Source organism: Acomys russatus, chromosome 25, assembly GCF_903995435.1.
Source record: "Acomys russatus chromosome 25, mAcoRus1.1, whole genome shotgun sequence".
NCBI classification, from domain to species: Eukaryota; Metazoa; Chordata; class Mammalia; order Rodentia; family Muridae; genus Acomys; species Acomys russatus.
Window position 1 is genome coordinate 2569984 of NC_067161.1, and position 23518 is coordinate 2593501.

Here is a 23518-nt window from a genome sequence, read left to right on the forward strand (position 1 = left end):
TTGCAGGAACTATTACAATGTGGCATTGGGTTTGTGCTGGGGACGGAGTTCAGAGGAAGAACACTTGTCTAGAGTGTACGAGTCATTGGGTTCAATCCTCAGAAGTACAAAAATATGATATTGAGGATGTCAACTCTTAAAAAGCCAAAGTTGTCTACTACTTCCCTACAGTAAGAATTAGTTGGAGAGATGGCTCAGAGGTTAAGAACACTGACTGCCCTTCCAGAGGTCCTGAGTTCAATTCCCAGCAACCACATGGTGCCTCACAGCTATTTGTAATAGGATCAAATGCCCTCTGATGTACTCTGATACATAAAATAAATAAATCTTTAAAAAAAAAGAAAATAATTAGTTGGCCAGACAGGACATGAAATGCAATATCTCTCAAATTATTGTCCATGACCACCTGCATCAGAGTCAAGTGGGAAGAAGGAAAACCTGACAAATATGTGTCTACCACAGCCTGGGTTCCAGATTTCTACTGCTGCCCAAAGAGAGCAAGGCTCTCCTGAGGCAACTCCTATTAAGAAGCACTTGCAAAGTCCCCAGCTCTACATTAGGTAGGCACTGGTTACCACACATCTATCACTGCTGGCATGTCCCATTGACTCTCATAATAATGACAGTGACATGAAGATGGATGGCAGAGACACGTTGATAGAATGACAAAAACACAAGCTAGATACATTTAAGATTTCAAATTCCCAAACAACTACTTAGACCAGTGACAACTTGCCTGAGTATATAAATAAGAGCTATAATAAACAGCAATTATTGGTCAATCATAGGATTCCATTAAAAGTGCTGTGGCCCTCCCATTAGATAGATTTCCATCTGTCAGATTGGAATTGTGTCTACACTGAAGTTCAAAATGCTTTTTTGTGGCCTTATTCCCTAACTAAGACAGTGGAACAGCTACTTGGCAATTGTGCCGTTAAGTGTTATAAGTAACCTACAGAGGAATTCAAATCCATGTAAAGATACACACAGGATATATGCAGATGCTCTGTTATTTTGTATATAAGAAACGTGATCATCTGCAGCTTTCATATTCTAGGACAACCAATTCCCAATGAATGTCCAGGGACAAGCATAGAGTGTGACCAGTGCAAACACAGTGTGCATCCCACTAACAACAAACTGGAGGGAAAAGTGATGGGACACTCAGCAGCCTCCAGAAGAAAGCATCCCTGGCCTCTCTCTCTCTCTCTCTCTCTCTCTCTCTCTCTCTCTCTCTCTCTCTCTCTCTCTCTCTCTCTCTCTCTCACTCTTTCTTTTCACATTCTTCTTCCCCTAAAGCAGCAAAAGACTATGTTGCCCCCACAAAGATCTACCCACTGTCTGCAGAGAGCACGATACACGTGGTGAGAAGCACTTAGAAATGTTTACATCCTCACAGAATCCTTGTTCCACTTAGAAGGGAAAACATTCAGCAAACAAAGCCAAAGGGCAGAATGAGAACTAAGTGATGGTAAGCACACTTGGAGAGATGGGAAATGCATGGGACACTGGGTGCAAAGATGAGCCGCATCTGAGGTCTCAGTATAGGGAAGGGGACTGCCTGAGAAAAGAGGGACATGCCAGAGATGCATGCATTCTGGGGGGCATCTATAGGCACACTGTGGCTTCAGGCTCTGTGGGGTCCTGGGTTTCTAAAGATCAAGAACTGACTTGCCAAAATATACAAGCTGGAACAAGGATCACTTTCTCCTTCCCTTTCCTGCATGGGGCTCCACCTCTCACCCTGGGTGTCCCTCTCACACTCACCATGAAAGAGCCAAAGCTCACGAAGTCCACTATCTCCACATTGAGCATGGCATCAGCTCACCTTAGAATCAGCAGTGCACCTGCTGAGGTCCCCCTGCATCCTCCAGGATGGCCACACTTAGAATTAGATTCAGCGTCCCTCTCCTTCTAATGTCCTATCTGGTACCAGTCATCCAGCATTGTCAATTCAGTCTCCAGGAAGGTAAGACATGGATCTTTGCCTATACCCACTGGCTGGAGAACCACCATCTACTGTTGCAGACTGAAGGTCTGCATCTAGACTGTGGTACATTGTTAAGGAAGTCCAAGCAGAGGAAGGCATCCACCACAGAGTGAGGTGAATCAACATGAGGAAGTGTTCATAAACATTAACAAATGCATAGATTATTTCTAGGAAGCTAGACAATAATCTATCCCCATGGGTGGGGCTGGAGGATGGAGGATACTTGATGTTTGCTCTATGTTCTTAACTTTTTTCCTGCATGTATACATTGATTTATTCAAATGAAGTAATACATTCATTCATTCATTTGGTTGGTTCGTTGGTTGTTGTGTTTGCTTGGGTTTTGTTTTGTTTTGTTTTTTGAGACAGAGTTTCTCTGTGTGGCCTTGGCTGTCCTAGACTGGCTTTGAAGACCAGGCTGGCCTCGAACTCACAACGATCTGCCTGCCTCTGCCTCCCAAGTGCTAGGATTAAAGTCATGTACCATCACTACCAGGTAATACATTCATTTTTAAAGATGGACTACACAGAAATAGATAGACCACTGGCCAAAAGACATTGCCTGGAAGCCAAGAGTAGCTGTCTCGGGCAATTCGAAGCTTAATAGGCCATCTAAAACTTGACTCATAAAACTCCAACAATATGAACACAGGTCAGTGGTAAGCTGCAAAGACAGGTGAGGCATTTCCTTACAGAGAATCTGCTAATTAGATGAAGGTATCTGGTAGCATTTTTTGTGATCTCAAGAGACAACACCAGGGAATGGAATAAGTATGTAAGCTTTAGCGATCCCCAGTGAGATCTTGCAAGTCTGAAAATGGGCAAAACCATAGGGTGCCACCCATGGCTACCAAAAAAATCTTAAGCAGGGAGCTGGGGCTAGAGGGGCAGCTACAGCCATGTAGCTGCCACTTAAACTCCTCAGGATGGCTGTTTCTTTGGTTGAGCACCAGATGATATAACTGGCTTGTATTTAGGGGCCAAGTTATATGAAAAATGCATATCTTTAAATGCTAGAATCACACTCTGGAGCAGCTCGTGGGAAGTGAATGTGTCTGAGGCAGAAGCAGACACATGTCTCCTGTCTCACTTCCAGCATATGCTCATTGTGTGGAAGGGGGACGGGAACACTTGAATTATTTATGTTACAAGCTCATACTCCAGCCCCACCCCCACCCCCCGCTGCAGCACCACCAATTCCCTTCTCCTCATCCCTGAACTGAGATCACAGAGTTGAATTCACACAACTGAGAGACACTTATAGCTCACTGTACTCCATAGTAAGGTAAGAGACTATGGCACCAGGCCAGCCTGGCTTCTCCCCCAACCATGGAAACCTAGAGGATTATTGTAATCAGATCACAACTGCTCAAGCATCCCCTGTCTCCTAGCAACCCTCGAAAAGCTCTGGTGAAAGGTTGGAACAAAGACTTCATGGGTAAGATAGTGGCAGCTGTGCTTAAGATTGCTGGAGCACGTCTGCAGACTATCATAAAGATCTCTCTTACCCACCACCCCAACACCTCACAAGATACCTGTTAGAAATGGATTCTCAGGCTTGGGGCAAGAGCTCACAAAGTCTCACTTCTGAGTTCTTTCAGAAGTCTTTGAGGCTTTCCACACATCTCATAGGTCCTCACATCCCATGAAAGTTCCCTGTGGCCAAGTGAGGCAAGTTCTCTCCATCTGCCTTAGCTGCTTCCTGAAAACCCTGTCCTCCTCAGATGGATGTGATGGCCCACACCTCCTTATCAGTACTTTATATGGCCAATACTTCCTGATGATTACTTGAATATCCATCTTCAGGTTCATGCAAGCCAGTTTGTGGTGGAGGCAACCTATAGGTTTCATGACTGTACCACAGGGGAAAACACATCCCCATTGTCAAAGAGTATGGCAGGGACTGAGGCCCAGGCCAAGGAGACCAGGTAGACAGGTTTGTCACATTGGTGAAGTTGAACGGTACCGAGATGGCTTGGAATGATGTCAAAGTCTACATACTGCCAGACAAACGGCATAGCTGAAAGGAGAGTGGGCTTTGCTGGCTCCCACTTTGAAGTACCCAGAAACTCACACTCTACTTCTGACCACCACCTTGTTGTCTTTCTGTAGACTTCTCCTACACTACACAGCCTTGATGAAACTAACAAATAAAACATCTACCTCCCTCCAGGTCAAGGAATGAAGATGTGACTCAAAGTGAACCAGTCAGACTCTCCTCTAGACACTTTAACAGGCACAAAAGGAGAGAAATTACTGTAACAACTCATGCTACCAACGTGTCTCTGAAAAAAAAAAACAATAGTTAGAATACCCAGTGCTGAGCATGGACATGTATGTTAATAATTGTCCATCACTATGAGAAGATGGACAAGGGAAGGCTTATTTTGGCTTACAGTTTGAAGGAATACAGTCCATCATGGCAGCAGGAACAGGAGTTGCTCACATGTGATCACAGTCAGGAAGCAGTGAGTGAACAGCAAGTGGGTGAAGCTAAAATAGGAGCATGACCTCCTAAAGGTTCCACAGTCTTCCCTTGGGCACCTCCTGCTAGGCACCAAGTGTTCAAACACACAAACCTATAGGGTCCATTTTTATATTCAAACCACAACACAGTGCATGACTGAAATCCTGTAATCTTGGCACTCCAGCAGCTGAGACAGGAGGACAGTGAGTTCAAAGTCAGAGGACAGGAGAAGAGGGATGATAGAAAAGTGTACTGCCTGTGCTCCTGCCTACCCATGCTCCTGCCTACCCATGCTGGGACACTGAGACACTTCTTAGCTCTGTGAGCCAAGCCCCATTCTTCCAAAAATTGGTTTGGTTCTTTTTCTCTCCCTTACATTTGGTAGAAATGATTTCTGTTGCTTGTAATAACATTGTGGCCTGGAGTAGTGACTCTGAGCCTTAAAGAGTGAGGGGCTACGGGGCAACAGAGAGGACAGGGGAGGGAATTGCTAATGGCTTGGGCGTGCACTTCCTTTGGCAGCTGTTTTAAGGGGTTTGGCTGAAAATATTGGAATGGATGTAAGGAAAACTCCTTGTCAATGAAATCAGCCTGGAAACAGGATGGATTACCTTGGGCCGCAATAAGTTCATCACCACAGGACGTGATTAAGTGAGCCAGGTAAGCAATAATCCACCAGCATTTTTCAAAGTCAGCTCTCGGACTATTGCTTCCTCCTACATATCAATAATTGCTATGCTAGATGCCTAATAGATATATCAGCTTGTGAAACTGAAATAATCACACTTACAAATGGCTCTGTTGAACTTTTTTTTAATCTCTCATTTATTTGCCCCCAAGAACTCTGATTTTGCAGACTTTTTCAAAGGGCTGGTGTTTTAATGTCACAGCCACTGGGAAGCAATGCTGGATGGCAAGATCAAGCATTGAAACACAGTAAAATCTTGGTAGGCACCTAGCAGTACAAAAGACTTAGCAGTGGCTCAAAAATTGCCCATATAGGAGAGGGAGACGGCTCAGAGAAGGGAGCTAGCTGTACAAGCCAGATGACCTGAGTTTGCTCTCTAAGCCTATGAAAAAGGCCAACTGTGGTGGTGTGCTACTGTGGTACTTGCACTCCCACCCCCAAGATGAGAGGAGTAGCAGAGAGTGCCCAGAAGCCATGGCCCAGAGTGGCAGAAGAAAGTGGAAGGCAAGAACTGATTCCTGAAAGTTGTCCACTGACTTCCACACACATGCTATGGCACATATAGGCATGTATGCATGCATGCAGGTGCACATGTGCACATGCGCGCACGCATGCGCACACACACACACACACACACACACTACATTTTTAAAAAAATATTCCATCTATAGTCTATGGCTGGTACTTTATTCTGTACTCAGTTTTGAATAGAATTTCTTCACATTTACTGATGTGACCTTTCCCCTCCCTTACCACACTTTAGCCCTGCTGCTCTTCTTTATTTCACAAGCATGTAAAATGTGTTCCTGCCTCGGGGATTTTGCTGCTTACTAGCCTCTGACTAGAACACCTCTCTATCCACTCTTCACATTGCTCCCATTTCTTCCCACTCACCCTTGAGTCTTCCCTTCGCTGCCACTTCATCATAGGAACCTTGCTGGTCTTAACCACATCCCCTCACTTTTTTTCCTCATATTTATCTTAAGATGCATTCCACATTTATTTTTATCTATTGGTTATTTGGACAGTTTCCCCTTGTTGAAATACAGGTTCTAGTGGTCAAAAATAAGGTTTGTTTTCCATTCATTAGCGCAGTGCCTCTTAGATAACACAATAAAAAGATCTGAATAAAGTTGGAATACAGAAGTTGTTCCCTAGTTAAAGAATACTGGGGCAAGAGGGCTCAGTGGGCAGAGGCATTTGCCACACAAGCCTATTGACCTGTGTTCAGTGCCAAGAAGCATGTCTCCTAATTAGCTTTGTCATCTTGACCATTTAGAGTCATCTGAGAGGAAAGCCTTGAGTGGAGAATTGCCCAAGTCAGATAGGCCGGTGAGCATGTCTGTAGGGGATTGTCTCGATTATTAACTAAGGCAGGCGGGGCGGGCCCAACCCACTGTGGGCAGCGCCATTCCCTGGGCAGGAAGACCTGTGCTAGCTAACAAAGGCGGCTCAGCAGAATCCTGACAGTAACCCAGCAAGCAGCATTCCTCTGTGGTTGCTACCTCAGTCCCTGCTTAAATTTCTTTCTTGATTTCCCTTTAATGAACTATGACTTTGAAATGTAAATGAAATAAATCCTTTCCTCTACTAAGTTGCACTGGTCATGGTGTTTGTCGCAGCAACAAAGTCAAACTAGAACACCATATGAAGAGTGGCAGGAGAGAGCTGACTCCACAAAGCTATCCTATGACCTGTACATATTCATTGTGGCATGTGCGCCCTCTCCTGAATACAACATGCACACACAGTAATAATTTTACAATATGAACACTGAACAACATGAACTCCCCATTTTCTACAGCAACTTTGCAAGAATACAAATAGATCACATTTTCCTTTGTTACAGCCAAGATGATTTGAAAACAAATCAAAGATACACTGTTAAAACGCAGTTCTGGATTAGCATTCCCGGAGGAAACCAAAGAAACTTTAGTTGACATTGGTGTTGGTGGACTGTGGAAGGCTCTTGGACTTGATGAAAGGGCAGAGCTCTGCGGATCTTGAAGAATCAGAAGTTGTCACATTTGTAACTATTCAGTTGAATGTTCACTCATTCAGTAAGCAAAGATATGCTAATTGTCTACTATATATCCAAATACCATATGTTACACACTTCACACTTGAGGCCTTCTTCATCTATCAATTTAGTTTATACTCCCCCGCACTCTATCATATGTATCTCACTTGATTTATAAAATCGCTGTCCTTTGGGGGTCTTTTATCATGTCTGCAGCAGAGGTAGGAGTACAGACTGTGAGTGCTGCTCAATCCTGCTCTCGCCGCCGTAGGCATGACTAAGCAATCACAGCACTCCGGCCCTCTCCGTCTGAACACAGTCTTGACATCCATTTCAGTATTCCATTGCAGGCAGCTACAATCCGCGACAGCACTCACAGTGGAACTTCCATTCTACTTTGGATGGAAGAAAGATTCCAGGCTTGGGAGTCAAACCGAAGTGTATCTGAATCCTTCCCTCTCTGGTCAATAAATATAGAGTCTGTGCTTGTTTATACATAGCATAAAGTTCTTTAGACACCAACTTTAAAATGTGGATAAACCCACCTGCTTTTCACAGTGTTGAAGAGGATAGATGATGTAATACATTGGAGCGCCTGGTGTGTCATGGCCATCCAATATGCGTTATCAACATTGGTCACTTTCCCCTGAGAACACCCTATACCATGCCTCACGCACAGCTGTTGCTCAATAAAACGAGCGGCTGCATTGGACACACCGAGATCAAAACTAAACCCCAGGGAAAGCTCCTGCTTAAGGGAGAGACATTTTCTTCAGTGGTGTAGACACTGGAGCATTGCCCACAGTCCTGTGAACAACCAACCGCTCAACCAGGCTCCTATAAGTGACCTCTATTAAACTAATTAGCTTTCCAATAAAATTCAAGGAGCCTAGCTGGGAAGGGATCAACATGAGTGAGGTGAGGAGAAGAGGAAGAGGTGTGAATATGATCAAAATAGTACAGATTTGTAGGAAAATGTCATTGGAAGCCAAATATGTATAATTGGTATATGCTAATTGAAACAGACAAACAAACCAAAAAAACCCAGGAAAACTCCTTCAACGGTTTCCTTACCTCCCTCTATCTACAGCAGTGGTTCTTAATCTGGGGGTCTCCTCCCCTTTAGGGGGTCACATATCAGATATTTACATTACATTCATAACAAATTAATAGTTAGGAAGTAGCAACAAAATAATTTTATAGTTTAGGGTCACCACAACATGAGGAGCTGTGTTAAAGGATCACAGCATTAGGAAGGTTGAGAACCATTGGTCCTCAGCAATATAGGTCATTTTCTAAGGATTTCATTTTAGCTGCTGCTTAAACCAGGGCTTGGGGCCTGCCACTGGGCAATGACCAAGCAAGGGATTCAGAATTGACCTGTGTGTCTGCTGTAGGTTTTTTCATTTTCCTTCATATGTAGATATTTACCCTCTGTGCTTTCAATGTCCTTTAAATTGTAGCAGTTTGGGGAGGGGGATGGGAGCGGGGTTGAGGCAAGGTTTCTCTGTGTAGCCCTGGCTATCCTGGAACTCACTCTGTAGACCAGGATGGCCTCAGCTTCAGAGATCTGCCTGCCTCTGCCTCCTGAGTGCTGAGATTGAAGGAGTGCCCCACCACCTGGTAAACTATAATAATTAAGGGTGAAACATAGCTGTGGCAGATAGCCTCTTAGGTAACACACTAAAATAAATATTGTGATCCTAAGCAGAGGATGATTAAGGTTACTTTGCCTCTCCAGAGCTAAGGTGTTTTTATTATTCGTATCAACACAACATAGACATTTCATAAATATTAAACACACCCAATTCCCTGTTTAGTTTGCTTTGACACTAATAGGATTGAGAACTGGCATGGATAGAATGTCATGAGGCCAGGAAACTGAAGTAAATGAAATTGAGGGAAATACTACTGAAAAGAATCAATTGTGATTGAATCGGTAGATTGAACTTCGGAACACTGCCTTTGTGTGGCATTTCCTAATTGCCAGAGATGTCAGCACACAAATGTGTGAGCTCTTCAAGGTACACAACCACTTCTCTTGGCACAGGACATAACATTTTCTAAATTGAGATATGATGCTAAGATGTAATCCACAAGAAGTAAAACTCCAGTAGATTTACAAAGAAAACCAGGCGTAATGTACTTGATTAAAATGTGCCTGGTATTTTTAATTTTTATTTAGTATAATTTCTTCACACATTACATTTCAGTTGTTGTCCCCTCGCTTTTATCTTCCTGTTCCCACCCTCTATCCCTGTTCTCCCCTATGCCCCTCTGTTACAGTATTTTGTATCTGTTTAGCCTACAAGCAAATAACTGACGCAGGGAGACTGAAACGTACTTTAAAGTTGCCAACACTTCACCGGGCGGAGTCTGAACTGATTCTAATCTACTCGTAAACTAAACAAACTACTCTAAACCTTATAACATACACATATTCCAGGCACTTACCACTATGATCCCTGGGCCGGTCTTCATCAAGCCCCCACCGTCCTCCAACATCAAACTTTCTCCTCCTCTCCAGGAAGTCCCGCCTTCTACTTCCTGGCCTTCTGCCCAGCTTATTGACTGTTGATACATTCGCTCAGCATTCCTCCACACCCCTCCCCTAGATCGTTAACAAAGGGGACCCTCTTATCCCACTGTCTAGCCACAACCTATCAGGTCTCATCAGGACAGCCTGCATCCCCTTCCTCTGTGTGCCCACGAGGCCATCCTGCCAAGGGGCAGCGACCAAATTGTGGGCACCAGAGTGCATGTCAGAGGTTCAACAGCAGCCTCCCCCCTCAACTTGGAGAATGAGCTGTCCATTAGCTACATCTGAAAAGGGGGTCTAGGTTCTCTGCATGCATTGTCCTTGGTTGGTGCGTCAGTTTGTGCATTGCCTTCCCCCCGCCCCCCCCAGGCCAGATCCACCAGCCTTGATGCTCCCCTAGATGTCCCTTGACAGAAGAATGGATAAAGAAACGGTGGTATATTTACACAGTGGAATACTACTCAGCTATTAAAAAACAGGGAAGTCTTGAAATTTTCAGGCAAATGAATGGAACTAGAAACAATCATCCTCAGTGTGGTAACCTAGACCCAGAAAGGTATGCATGGTATATACTCATTTATAAGTGGATATTACCTCAACATAGATGTCTTCCAAGAGACTCCACCCAGCAGGGAATCAGAACAGATGCTGGGACTTGAGGCCAGATTCTGGGTGGAGCGCTGAGAGTTACAGGGAAGAGGAGGGCAGAAGGAAGGACTGGGAGGAGTAAGGAGTGTCTAGTATTTAATCTGACTATGTTCACTCACCCAACGATTTTTTACAGAGCTGTGCACCAGGCACTGAGGATAGAGCAAGAAATAAGTCAGACAAAGCACCTGGATATCTGACATCTGGGTGGGAAAGTCAGAAAAGGAACAAGGAAGAGAAGTGAGTTCAGATACTGAGGTGAGCTGTGAGGAAGGGAAATGGCGAATTCCCAGATGAGATCCCGTCAAGGCCACTGGACACAGAGGCTGCGCACTGGGCAGGTGTTTTAAGAGAGAACAGGTTTTTGTTACTTTTCATGTTGCTGTGACAACACACTCGGCTGAAAGCAACGTTAAGAGGGCTTCCTTAGGCTAGAACGTTTGAAGGGATGCCGCACACCATGGAGGGAAAGCAGGGCCTCGGGGCAGCTCCACGAGGCAGTGGTGCTCTCTCGGCCGACCTACACCGAGCAGTGGTGCTCAGCGGACCCACACAGGGCAGTGGTGCTCAGCGGACCCACACAGGGCAGTGGTGCTCAGCGGACCCACACAGGGCAGCGGTGCTCAGCGGACCCACACAGGGCAGCGGTGCTCAGCGGACCCACACAGGGCAGTGGTGCTCTCTCAGCGGACCCACACAGGGCAGCGGTGCTCAGCAGACCCACACAGGGCAGTGGTGCTCTCCCAGCGAACCCACACAGGGCAGTGGTGCTCAGCGGACCCACACAGGGCAGTGGTGCTCAGCGGACCCATACAGGGCAGCGGTGCTCAGCGGACCCACACAGGGCAGTGGTGCTCTCTCAGCGGACCCACACAGGGCAGTGGTGCTCAGCGGACCCACGTCTTGATGGAATGTGAAGCGTGGAGCAGACAGGAAGTGGAAATGCACTCAAAACTTCAACGCCCACTTTCTTCGGCTATGTCTCCCCCTCCGAAAGGTTCCACCGCCAGGTGAAGAACGAGTGTTGAAGCGCGTTAACATGGGCCTTAGGGGGGTACTGTATATTCAAACCACAGCAACGGTTTGGGAAAGGCTGTGAGGAGGCTCTAGCCCTGAGAGGACACGGGGAAGCGTGTTTCGAGAAAAGAGGAGAGCGAGTGTAAATGCGTGGGTTGGGCACAGTTCAGGCACATTTAAAGCTTGCTGTAAAACAACAGCTCAGCATCTGAGCCGGCCACCTCTAAGGTTATCAGCAGACCAAAAGTGTTTTCTTCCTGCTTATACAACTTCTTTGTGAGCGCTCACCAGAGAATTGTTTGATTGGTGATCAATTCACCATTAAATATACACACGCATTTAAAAAATAATGAAATCTTGATGAATATTTTTCCTTCTTTTGTGCTACCACCCAGAAAAGAAAGTAAATATTGCACTCTGCCCTCGCACAGCTTCCAAGTCAAGGCATATTGGTAATTCAATACATTGCTAAAATGTCAAGAATATCTGAACGTTGCAAAGAGCTTTCTTCCAACCACAGGCGAGTCACTGTATGACAGTATGACTGTATGGCATCACTGCAAATGTCTATCCCTTGCTTCCAGGTCCCTAGGGAACTGCCAAGTCAAAATATATTTGTGATCATTCATTGTACCCTAAATATTCAGTGATATTTTTTTAAAAAGTATTGATCAGACAAATTTTATGGCCATGTAACTTAAAGAAGATCCATATGTTTTTTTCTGTACCTTGTTTAATGTGTGTATGTATTTATTTATTAAATATATCCAGGTAGACAGACAGACAGACAGACAGATATGATTTGTAGAAACACAATGGTAATTTCTATATACCTAGCCCATGTCACAATGCCCAGAATTTTGTAAATACTTATTTAATAAGCAAACAGACAAGATTTAAACCCACATTCTCATGTTCAATTAATTGAAAGATAGCTGGATTGAAGACAGATAGATGATAGATAGATAGATAGATAGATAGATAGATAGATAGACAGACAGACAGACAGACAGATAGGAGAGAGGAAAGAGTAGTACATTCATGGGATAGTCACTTTCATGGTGATAATTTCATTTGTTTAAGGCTTTTGGGTTTGTTTTTCTTTACTTTTGTTTGGTGGGGGTGCTGGGTGTTGAGGCAGAGTCTTGTTTTGGAGCACAGGCTGGCACTGATCCTATAGTCCTCCTCATAGAGAGCGCTGGGCCTAAAGGCAGGTGCCACCAGGTCCAGCTAGGCCTTGCTGTTGTTATGGGAACTAGCTCTTACCTAAATGTTTGGTGTTTAAGTTCCCACATCTTTTATGGCATGCTGAAGATAACATTTAGTAGTTGCTTTTTAATTTCCTTTATTGAAAAAAGAAATTGTAAACCTAGCATATTGCATGGACTGCAGGTCTCCTCCTCTGTAAGATCCCCGGCCTCTCTTAAGTCACACAGCAAAGGTGAGATGATACTAAACCTCCCCCAGCCCCAAGTTCCCCAAGGGAGGTTTTTCTGCCTGGCTGACTTGAACTGAGTAGCTACAGACAAGAGGTTCAGCACTGCGGACAGCTGTGAGGCTGGGCTGCCTGGGGTTCTGCAGGTCCAGGGTGCTGGATTTAAGTAACTAAATGCAGGAGCTGATGTGAGCACTGTCCGTGTTAGCTCAAGACTCCAGGCTGAATACCTGAATTAATGACTTCAAATCTCCATTTAATGAAATATTCAGATTGTGATTACACGCGGTTTCATTAACTGTAATTCTCAGGCTAATGTAATGAGATTTCCTTTCAACTTGTAATTAACTTTATTGAGAATGCTTACTGGGATTTTTTTTAAGGCAGGTTTCCTCAAACCTTACTGTAAATTATTTTAATGTATGCATCATGATATTAAGCATATTACTTATTTTTGTTGGCTGTTAATTTCCAAAGAAGCAAAAGATCAATATTAATCTCTTCTAGAAGGAGACAGCGGCTGGCTGAGTGAAGAGGCCTCTAACCAGAAAATAACCCATATTAAACTCTTAATAGCTGATTCTGAAATCCAGGCTTCCTCTGTCAGGCTTAGCATCTTACTGTTTTTCTACCACAATCATTATGATCCTATTCAAACAAAAGCTCCTTTCTTCATACAATTTGCAATGTAAAAATTTAAAAAAAACTTTTCATATCTACAAAAAGTTTTCTGTGGCTCAAAGTCCCCCCTTCAATCAAAGGCGAACACCGTCGGAGGATTCCACAACCTCTGTTTTCTTGGAAGTATTATTCTTGCAGAACAAATATCATCAGTTTCTCGGGAAAAGCTGCCCTTCTTCCTCTCTAGCCCCATGTTCTAGGGAGACCCCTGCTTGCTTGCAGGGTACCCTCTGCTAGCCCCATTGTCACCATCATCATTTCATCCCCCTCACTGTATTGTGAGAGCCAAGAGGATACACTCTAGAAAACCTCCTCAGCCATATTTCTCCCATTGATGCATAGAGGAAAATTTTAAATGCTAGTTGAAAGTTGATACAGAGGAAATATTAATTCCAGGCAAGTAAACAACTGTCAGAAATGTTTGATGCTCTAGAACGGAACGGGTGACTTTACTTAAGTGGGTTTATTTTCAAAGATGAGGATAATTGAATGTTGCAGTTCTTAAGAGAGAATTAATCAATAAGGCAAAGAAAGAGAAAAGAAACATAACTCTGACATACTGTGCAGCAAGGGCTCCTGGGAAAAGCACAAGAAAGGATGTGGCCAGAATGTAAGATCTGCAACTTGGTATGTGAGTTTACAGCCAAAGCCCAAACTCCTTGCCGAGTGTCTCTGCGACCTTGGGCAAGTCACTCAGTGCATCTGAGCCAGTTTCATCATTGATCTTTTGTTGCTGCAAAGGACGTTTCCATCATTTCAGGTGCTATTGAGGGAGATTAAATGAACACACATAGTAGGTGACACACAAATGGGTTTGTTTCACTTTTGTTTCCTTCTAGGTCATCAAATACATGGCAAGTTTAGCCCACCCTTCACCCACACATGGCAAGTGTAGCCCACCCTTCACCCACACATGGCAAGTGTACCCCACCCTTCACCCATACATGGCAAGTGTACCCCACCCTTCACCCACACATGGCAAGTCTACCCCACCCTTCACCCACACATGGCAAGTCTACCCCACTCTTCACCCACACATGGCAAGTGTACCACTCTTCACCCACACATGGCAAGTGTACCCCACCCTTCACCCACACATGGCAAGTCTACCCCACCCTTCATCCACACATGGCAAGTCTACCCTACCCTTCACCCACACATGGCAAGTCTACTCCACCCTTCACCCACACATGGCAAGTCTACCCCACCCTTCACCCACACATGGCAAGTCTACCCCACCCTTCACCCACACATGGCAAGTCTACCCCACCCTTCACCCACACATGGCAAGTGTACCACTCTTCACCCACACATGGCAAGTGTACCCCACCCTTCACCCACACATGGCAAGTGTACCCCTCTTCACACACACATAGCAAGTGTAGCCCTCCTGTAATCCACACATGAGGACAGAAATGTTCTCCCAAAGGAATCATGTCCAGGGACATGCTTCCCTTGGCATGCAAGAAACACAACTTGGCATCTTTGAAATTCAACCAGACACAGCCCTGATCCCTTGGGTTTTTTTTTTCCTACAGCCAGTTGGAAAGGCAGTGCAAAGCTGATTAGGCAGCTTCTGTTGCCACATAGGAAGAAAGTTTTGAAAAGAAGTTACAGAAAGAGATTTTTTTCCCCTTTTAGGGCTCCGTCTCAGTTAAGGCTACTATTGCTATGATGAAAGACCATGACCAAAGCAACTTGGGGAGGGAAGGCTTGAGTCAGGGGCTATTCACATCACAGTTCATTAGTCACTGGCTTGCTCAGCCCACTTTCTTATAGAACCCGGGACCATTGATCACTAATTGAGAAAATGCCTGAAAGCATGCCTGCAGGCCAGCCTTAAAGAGGCACTTTCTCAGTTGAGGCTCCCTCGTTTGATGATCTTAGATTGTGTCAAGTTGATATAAAAATAACCAGTACAGGTTTTGTCTCTTTGTTGACAGTACACACAATGTACACATACCAACGTATGTGTGTGTGTGCCTCTCTGTCTCTGTCTTTCTCTGTGTGTCTCTCTGTGTGTTACTGTCTCTGTCTCTGTCTTCTCTGTCTGTCTCTTTGTCTCTGTTTCTGTCTGTCTGTCTGTCTGTCTGTTTCTCTCTCTCTCTCTCTCTCTCTCTCTCTCTCTCTCTCTCTCTCTCTCTCTCACACACACACACACACACACACACACACACACATTGTGTTGTCAACCAACAGAGAAAATGAAACCACCGTAAACAAATGTCCAGTGAGCGCATCTCAGCCCACAGCATTGCTCCCTAGTGACCAGACAGTTATAACCCCCATCGGGCATGGTGCTACACATATACTCCTTTTTGTAATAGAGAAACAAAGTCCCAGTCCCAGCTGCCCATCTCTGCAGCCAAGCCCTCCACTTGCTCCCTGCACTGCCTCATACTCATGGCAGTCATGTTTGACGAGCACCTTCCCCATGTTCCCAGGTGGATTTCTCAAGCTAAGGCCACCTGAAGTCATTACAGGGCACTGTGCTCAGCCTCTGCATGATTTTACTGACCCAGCTCTATTCACTTTCATTAGCTATTTAGTGCACCAATAAATATTCCAAGGCCATTAGAGTCAGATAGGATAAGCAATGTGTCTTCCCATGGTGGGAAAAACTGATTTCAGGAACAAGTTGGTACACGTGACATCATAAAAGAGTTAAACCCTTGCCCGAGGAGGAACAAACCAAGTTCCATCAAAGCTTGTGCATCAGAAGTCCTTGTGCATGTCACTAGGGTCGCAACTGAGCACACACTTATGCTAGACACTCATTCACTCACTCACCCAGCAAGTATCTATGAACATAGGCCACTGTCTAAGCACTAAGGACACAGGGACAAAGTGAACAGGTGCAGCCCTCTTCATCTTCCACCTCCCACACTCTTGCACCTACACACTGCTTATCGCGTCTGTCCTACCACACCACTCACAAGGACCCAAGGATACCATCTTCCTTGCCCAACTGATTGATCTAGAATCAGATAGCAACTCAGAAAGCCAGGGACCAACATTCCTGGGTACGTTCCTGCTCTCCCAACTCCAATAAAGAATGAAACTTTGTCTACTCTGTCAACTTATGTCCCTGAGCTGGCGTTGGTCTTATTCTGTTATCACAATGTCCCCCCTCAGGCTCATGTTTGAACATTCTATTTGGGAGGCTATGGAACCTTTGGGAAGTTGATCAAACCGGAGGACAGCCTCTGGAGGCTGTACCTGCCCCTGGTTCTTGCCTCAGTCTTTGCTTCCTGGTCCATGATGTGAACAGCCCCTGCCATATACACTCCCATTGTATATGCTCCTGGTGCCATGAGGATGAACCGCTATGCATGATTTTCCTGCAGCAATGGGATGAAACTCTCTGAAGCCATGAGGAATTATTTTCCTCTCTTTAGTTACTGTCAGGTGTTTTGGTCACATGTACGCAGAAGTCACTAGTGAACCCCCACTCCTGATATCTAAATGTCACAAGGAGGCAGCCCACAGCACACAGTTCACCTGGGTGTGAGTCCTGGCTCCTCTGTTATTCACTGTGACACCACAGGCAGGAGCTTCCACACCAATCCCTAACTTATACATTTCCAAACATACACGAACATAGTGAGAAATGGGTAAACTTCCTGTATTTGGCCCAGACACAATGACTTGAAGTGTTTTTCCAATTTTGTTTCCTGGAATGTTTTAAGGTAAATCTCATTGAGTCGAGATGTTAAATGAATTCGTTAACTTGCCTCCATTTTGGTTTTCTACCCATAAACCTACAGGTTTCTTCCTTCACCAGACAGACATTTATGGAGTTGTGGTCATGCGCAGACACAGTCCCCAGGGTCAGGGAGGAGACTGACCCCACATAGCACTGTTCTCCATGGGTTTGGGGCTGTTCTGGAAGACAGATGGATAAAACAAGACAATTTTGGATAGAACAATGTGGTTGTTAAAAAAAAAATCATGGTGAGATCAGAGCAGCAGATGACTGGCGGCCAGAGACAAACAAGATGGTCTCACTAAGAGCACAGTTTAGAGTCGGGCTTGCTGAGTGCAAAGCCCTGGGAACAACGTGCTGGGTACACGGCACAGCAGGACAGGGGCAGGAGGCAAAAACAGGGCCCCACTACCTGAGGGTCGTTTTGGACACTAACTGAGTTAACACGTTCACAGCACTTAGCGCAGTGCCTGGCATACAGCAAGTGCGCAATAGATGTCAGGCCTCTATAGAAGGCCTCACTACAAGATGGCAAATTGGATGTATAGCTTAAAATAGCTCTTTCCTGTGGCACCAAAGGAGCTTTCAGTCCCTTTCGCATGTCCTTCAAAATGCCTATCCCCAGAGGGACACCCACATGTCCTGCAAACACCTGCAACACAAGAGAGGTCAAACGGTGTTAATCACAGCAGTTGGGGCCTCGCTGGCTCAGTTTCAGTGGGACCCACTGGTGAGGACCAATAATCCTAGCTGCTATGGAGGATGAGTCAGTAAGCGCCAAAGCTTGAGAACTGTCCTGCTCTACAACATGAGTTCAAGTCCAACCTTGGCAACTTGGGAAGAGCCTGTCTCAAAATAAAAGATAAAAGAGATCTAAGGCTGTAGCTCAGTGGTAGAGCGTTTGCCTATGGAGTGTGAGGACATGGGTTCAACCCCTGGCCTTGGGGAAAAAAATCCCAGTTATACCAATTCATAATTGTATAAATGTTGTTTCATTGAAGTTTTTAAGCCTCAGTTTCCTGTCCTTACGATGACAAAGACTATAGGTCTTGAGGAATCACTGTGGTTAGGGATTAACACTGGCAGCTGTCCAAGTCACTCGTAACATCACCCTAACTTGCATATACTTTACTCTTAAGTAATGGCACCGATATTGACCTTCCCGCCTGCCCTGCCTAGAGAATCCCCCGCCCCCTACACATTCCAAAATATCTGTGAACAGCTGTGCCAACTTTTCCAAAAGCCAAGCGTGGGACATCCCATCCCAACCTTGGTGAAGATGGACAAGTGAGTGGGCCTGCATACGCAGCGCACTGAGTCGTGTGTCTGTCCCTCAGTTTATGGGAGATATGTCTAGAGATCAAGTTGGAAAGCAGGCTTGATGGGGCTGGAACACAGGGAACTTCTCTTTGTCTTATAGTCCATGTTTTAAAACATTCGGTCACTGTTTATCCCCAGTATTAGGTGAAATCTCACTTGCTTAAATAATGATGTATTATAATTAATGGTGATGATGACGATGGTGATGATGATGATGGCGATGATGATAATGATAAGTAGTAATAGTGATAGTAGTAGTGGTGGTGATGGGGCTAGGAAGGTGACCCAGTGGGCAATGTACTTGCTGCACAGGCACAGGGGCTCAAGTTCAGATCCTAGCACCCCTGTAAAAAGTGGGCATGTAAGCATTGTAACACCAGCACTGGTAGGTAAAAAGAGGGATTGTGGGGATTACTGGCCAACAAACCTTAACCAAGATGGAAAGAGCCAGGCTCAACGAAAGAAAGAAAGATAGAACCCACCTACTGTTGACTTCTGGCCTCTGTATGCTGACACATGGGTAAGCATGCCCACATATACATGATAGCGAGAAGGATGGATGGATAAATGGGGCGGGGGGGATAGATTGATAGATAGACAGACAGACAGATAGACAGAGGGAGGTACATGGACCAAGTGCCAAAGCCACATTGTACATGTGCATAAAACATAAATAAGCGACTTTGCTACACAGCTCTGTACTCAAGGCACATTCCAGCTAGCAGCTGCTTTCAGTCCACCTGCCTAGATGGCTGCTTTCATATGGGTGTTCCAGGCACCGGAAGGCATCCTGTACCTGAGCTAATATTGCTCTCCATCTCCATCCCACCATGCTACAATATCACACAACTAAAATTCAGCTACCAAAGGATGCTACACTAAAGATAGGGTGCCAACAGAGTGGATCATGAGACACAAAGGGAACATTTGCAAAGAAGTTGGTAAAACTCAAGCAGTGTCTACAGCGCAAGTACCAGGAATTTGCCCATGCAGATCCATCTGCTAAGTGAGCCTCAGTGGCATAAGCTGCTAACAGAAAAGAGTGTGTAAGGAGTGTGCGGAAGCCCACCTACAGGCCTCTGCGAGTGCGTGTAAGCAAAAGTATCCAAAGCTACAGCTGCTAACACAGCTAAGTTGAGACACATCCAGCTAGGTTTCAACGGAGCTTCTAAGGGAGTGGTCCACCGGAAGACAAGAGGTTGAAGCCTTTCTGATTACCACACCGATTGTGCTTAGGCACTACCACAGGATGCCTGGAAAGAACAGAACCAGCATTTGTTTCTGGGGGCAAAGGGAAAGCTAGTCCAGCCTTTGGGGGCATCAACCCTGGGAAATTTACAAAGAAAAACTGGCAATAACGCCTCCCACCTTGAAGCTCTGTCCTCCCTGTTCTCCTAGCACCCTCACCTTCTGAACACCTGGATTTCTACACAGCATGTTAGCTCCTGTAACATTTGACCCAAACGGAAAAGGTGAGCTAGCCTGAGTGTTAAAGAGGATGAGAGCTCCTCATAGTGGCATGGGATTGGAATCTTAGCACACAGGAGGCTGAGGCAGGAGGATCACAAGCCTAAAACACAAAAATAAGATCCTGTTTCATAGATTGGTGGAAGAAAGAGGAGGAAAAGGAGGAAGAAGAGGATGAGGAGAGCAAGAAGGAGAGAGAGGCAGAGGTAGAGAGAGGAGGAAGGAGGGAAGATGAAGAAAGAATTAAAGAAAAGTTCTTTCCAAAAGCATTGTCAAAGGGGTTGTTGGGCAGAGATGAAAAGGACATGAGACTGTCAAATCCAACAACTTGAATATTAAGTGAAAAACAAACTAAGAATAGAATGGTCCTCCCTTCTTGGTGTATCACAAGTACATGCAATTTCAGTCACTATAGCTCCCACAATGCCCTGGGGGTAGTTTTAAACTCAGTTAGGTTTGTTCTAATTCTATGAAGGGCTGATCTAATTTTCCACTGATCAGGTAAGAGTCCTCACCTATTTCTTCCCCCATCAACTAAAATGGGTTCTGGTGACTGCTGAGCTTGTTGAGGCCCCACTAAGTGTTAATATCAATCATGTAGAACTAGCCTCTCAGTGGACTCCCAAGATCATTCCATTTTCTGAATATACATTTTAGATGACTATAATATATAAAAAGTTCCTATGAACCAATAAAAAGATAAATAACCCATTACAATGAAGCTCATTCTTGCTCTTACCTATGATTCATATATTGATTTGCATACAATTTATCTTTCTAGTATAAATTCAACTTACAAGTTTCCATGTTCCCTATTGTTATTAGTCAGGTGTTCTCAGGAATGCTTGAGGGGAAAGGACTGGGTCAACATAGCAAAATTACATGAAAGCAGTATCCGTAGCAGTTCTTGCAAGGACACGATGCTGGTGATAGCACTAGTGGATGTCTCCCCTGGGGTTTACCAGGAACATGGTCCTGTAGTGTTTTCCTTGAAATCAAAGACCATAGGCCAGGCCTTGTGAGGCCTGCCTGTGACTCCAGCTACAGGAAGATCTAGAGTTCAAGGTGAGCCTGGCCTATAGAAGAGTTTAAGAGCAGCATGGATATTAATAAGTGAGTCCCTGTTTTCAAAAGAAAAAACAAGAAGTCTGGGAATGTGACTCAGTAATATAATGCCATCCTACCCAAGCATGGCCTGGATCCCGCCCTACCTTAGTATTAAAAAAACATCAATCACCAGGCACAAATATAGAGCCAAGAAGAGTCATACACACAGCTCAGAGACACCTGAATTATTCAGCCCTTGGACATCCATCTTCAGCACAATTTTAAACAGAAGTCCTTATCTAAGCAAGAGTAATCAGCATTCATTCCCTGACCCTTTGCCTGTGCAGTGATGAATGCTGGGTAAACTTGCTGTTCGATGAACAACTTCAGTGTGGTTCAAAATCACCTCGGAGACAGGGACTCTAACCAACACCCTCCATAGCCAGAAACTCCACACCGTGTCTTTGCTTTGACGGCCTTCATTCGTTTATGCCATTTGTGGTCCGGACTCATCAAACTTGGAAAGAGCACACGTTCACTCTGTGAAAATCAGAGCCAGATACAGAAGCTGCCGAGCCATGGTTGCCACCACTCATCGTATCTTCAGGGTCTGTGGTGTTTGGACATAAAAGTTCAAAAGAAAAATCTTGTGTATTTTTGCACCGCAGTGTGTTGATTTCTAATACCATATTATGACCCAGGTCGCAGATAAGTAATATGTAATTGTTTAATATAACGAAGCCTGAAGCACCTCATTGGGTGGCCCATTTTCCTACCCATGTCAATGTCAGATATTGTCAGTGGCTACACACAGCAAAAGTTTCCAACACCATGAGACATTATCACCATATAGAACCAGAGGATGCTGCGCACCGTCTACGTCAAAGGCCTCTTCCTTAGCCACTGGTTATAACATGTGTAACCTAACATTCTGAAACTATGTCTCAGCAATGAACAGGCTTTGCAGTTGTGGCGGAGTTTCAGCAAAGGATGCTCATCCTGGGAAAGCGCATGATGCCAGTGCTTCCGCTGTCGCAGGGAGCCTCCAACTATGGTTCAATGTGCCCTGCCAACTGTCTCCTGCTGCTGCTTTCAACCATGAGTTTCACATTGCTTTGACCTCAGAACACCATTGTTAGAAATGGCATCGTAGTAATGAGCACTCGTGATATCAAGCGTCTGCATTGTCCCTCAACTCCTAACCAGAGCATCAGCTCCATTGTGTGTTGTCTGTATGGACTTTTGAGAATAAAGGAAACCTGTGGGAACAAATTAGGGTCCCCAAGGATGCTCTGTCCCAGGATGAACAAGTACTGAAACACAACAGCAAGAGAAACCTGTCTTTTTTCTTGACGGAGCAAAGGAACTACATTTGCTATTATAGAGGCACACACATTCATCCTAAATCGTTGTGACCAAGACTCAAAACCCCCCACTAAACACACACACACACACACACACACACACACACACACACACACACACACACCCTCTAGGGTGGCATATGTTATAGGTCTTTTTGTGGAGCTCATTTTATGTTTTAAAAGATAAAATTCTGTGTTCATTGAAAACAGCATGAAACCTACAAAGTAACAACTAGTCAACCTCAGAAGACAAATAAAGCAATGGATTATTGGTTAGCCAATGACCCAGTCAAGACGCACTGATAGCTAACACAACCCAATCAACAGGAACCAATGAGACAGATTACTAAGAGATTAATAACCTAAATCCAAACAGCCCATTGGCTAAGTAACACTCAACATGGCCACCAAGTTAATAGATCAACAATGATGGAGCAATCAAGTCATCCAGTATTTAATAGAAGAACTAATCAAGTGGACCACTATTTAACAGAAAACACAACCAAGCCAACTCTGCTGGTGCCAAACTCAGCATCACATGAAACAGAGAAGTCTTCTAACTCATCCTTGAGTTACCACCGCCATGCGAGCGTGGGGCTGAAAGTGGCCGGTGCACCTGTACTTACGGAGATTATTTATGGGGGTTCTTGTGTCCATGTTCTCATAATGCTGCACGTGGACGACAATGTTAAGGTCTCTCTCCATGTGGTCAGTGTTGCAATGGCCCTGTGGCCTCATGACATCTGCAAGGGCTCTGGAGAAAGAAAGAGCAGACTTGGGTTAATTTACAATACAGCCATGGGAACCTGTTACGTGCCCAGCTTGGCCCCGACTGGACAAAGGACAAAGACATCCCTTCCAGAGAGTCACCATTCCAGTTAGGAACAGAGCAGAGGAAAACACAGAAGCGAAAGATACAAAGACTGTAAGCAGAGGTTACACAGTCCCTCTACAAGCTGCTCACAGGCACGGTTGCCCACAGGATGGGGCTGCTGAGGTGGCCAGTCACTTGCTGAAGGGGACAGATGGTAGGTCCACACCGTGTGGCTCCAGCCCAGAGACTGAGTTCTCTATGCCCAACACAGATGCCAACACTTCTCATTAGGCCGTGGTCCAGCATCAGTAAATA

At 45.0% G+C, this 23518-nt stretch overlaps 1 protein-coding gene across 2 annotated transcripts in view; it reads right to left on the bottom strand.

Annotated features, from left to right (window-relative positions):
• Nucleotides 1-23518, bottom strand: part of Shisa9 (shisa family member 9) — a 290093-nt gene that overhangs the window by 252185 nt on the left and 14390 nt on the right. For both annotated transcript variants that reach the window (XM_051167343.1, XM_051167342.1), the window contains exon 2: nt 23016-23143. In XM_051167343.1, coding sequence (XP_051023300.1) covers nt 23016-23143 — 128 coding nt within the window. The remainder of the gene's footprint in view (nt 1-23015; nt 23144-23518) is intronic.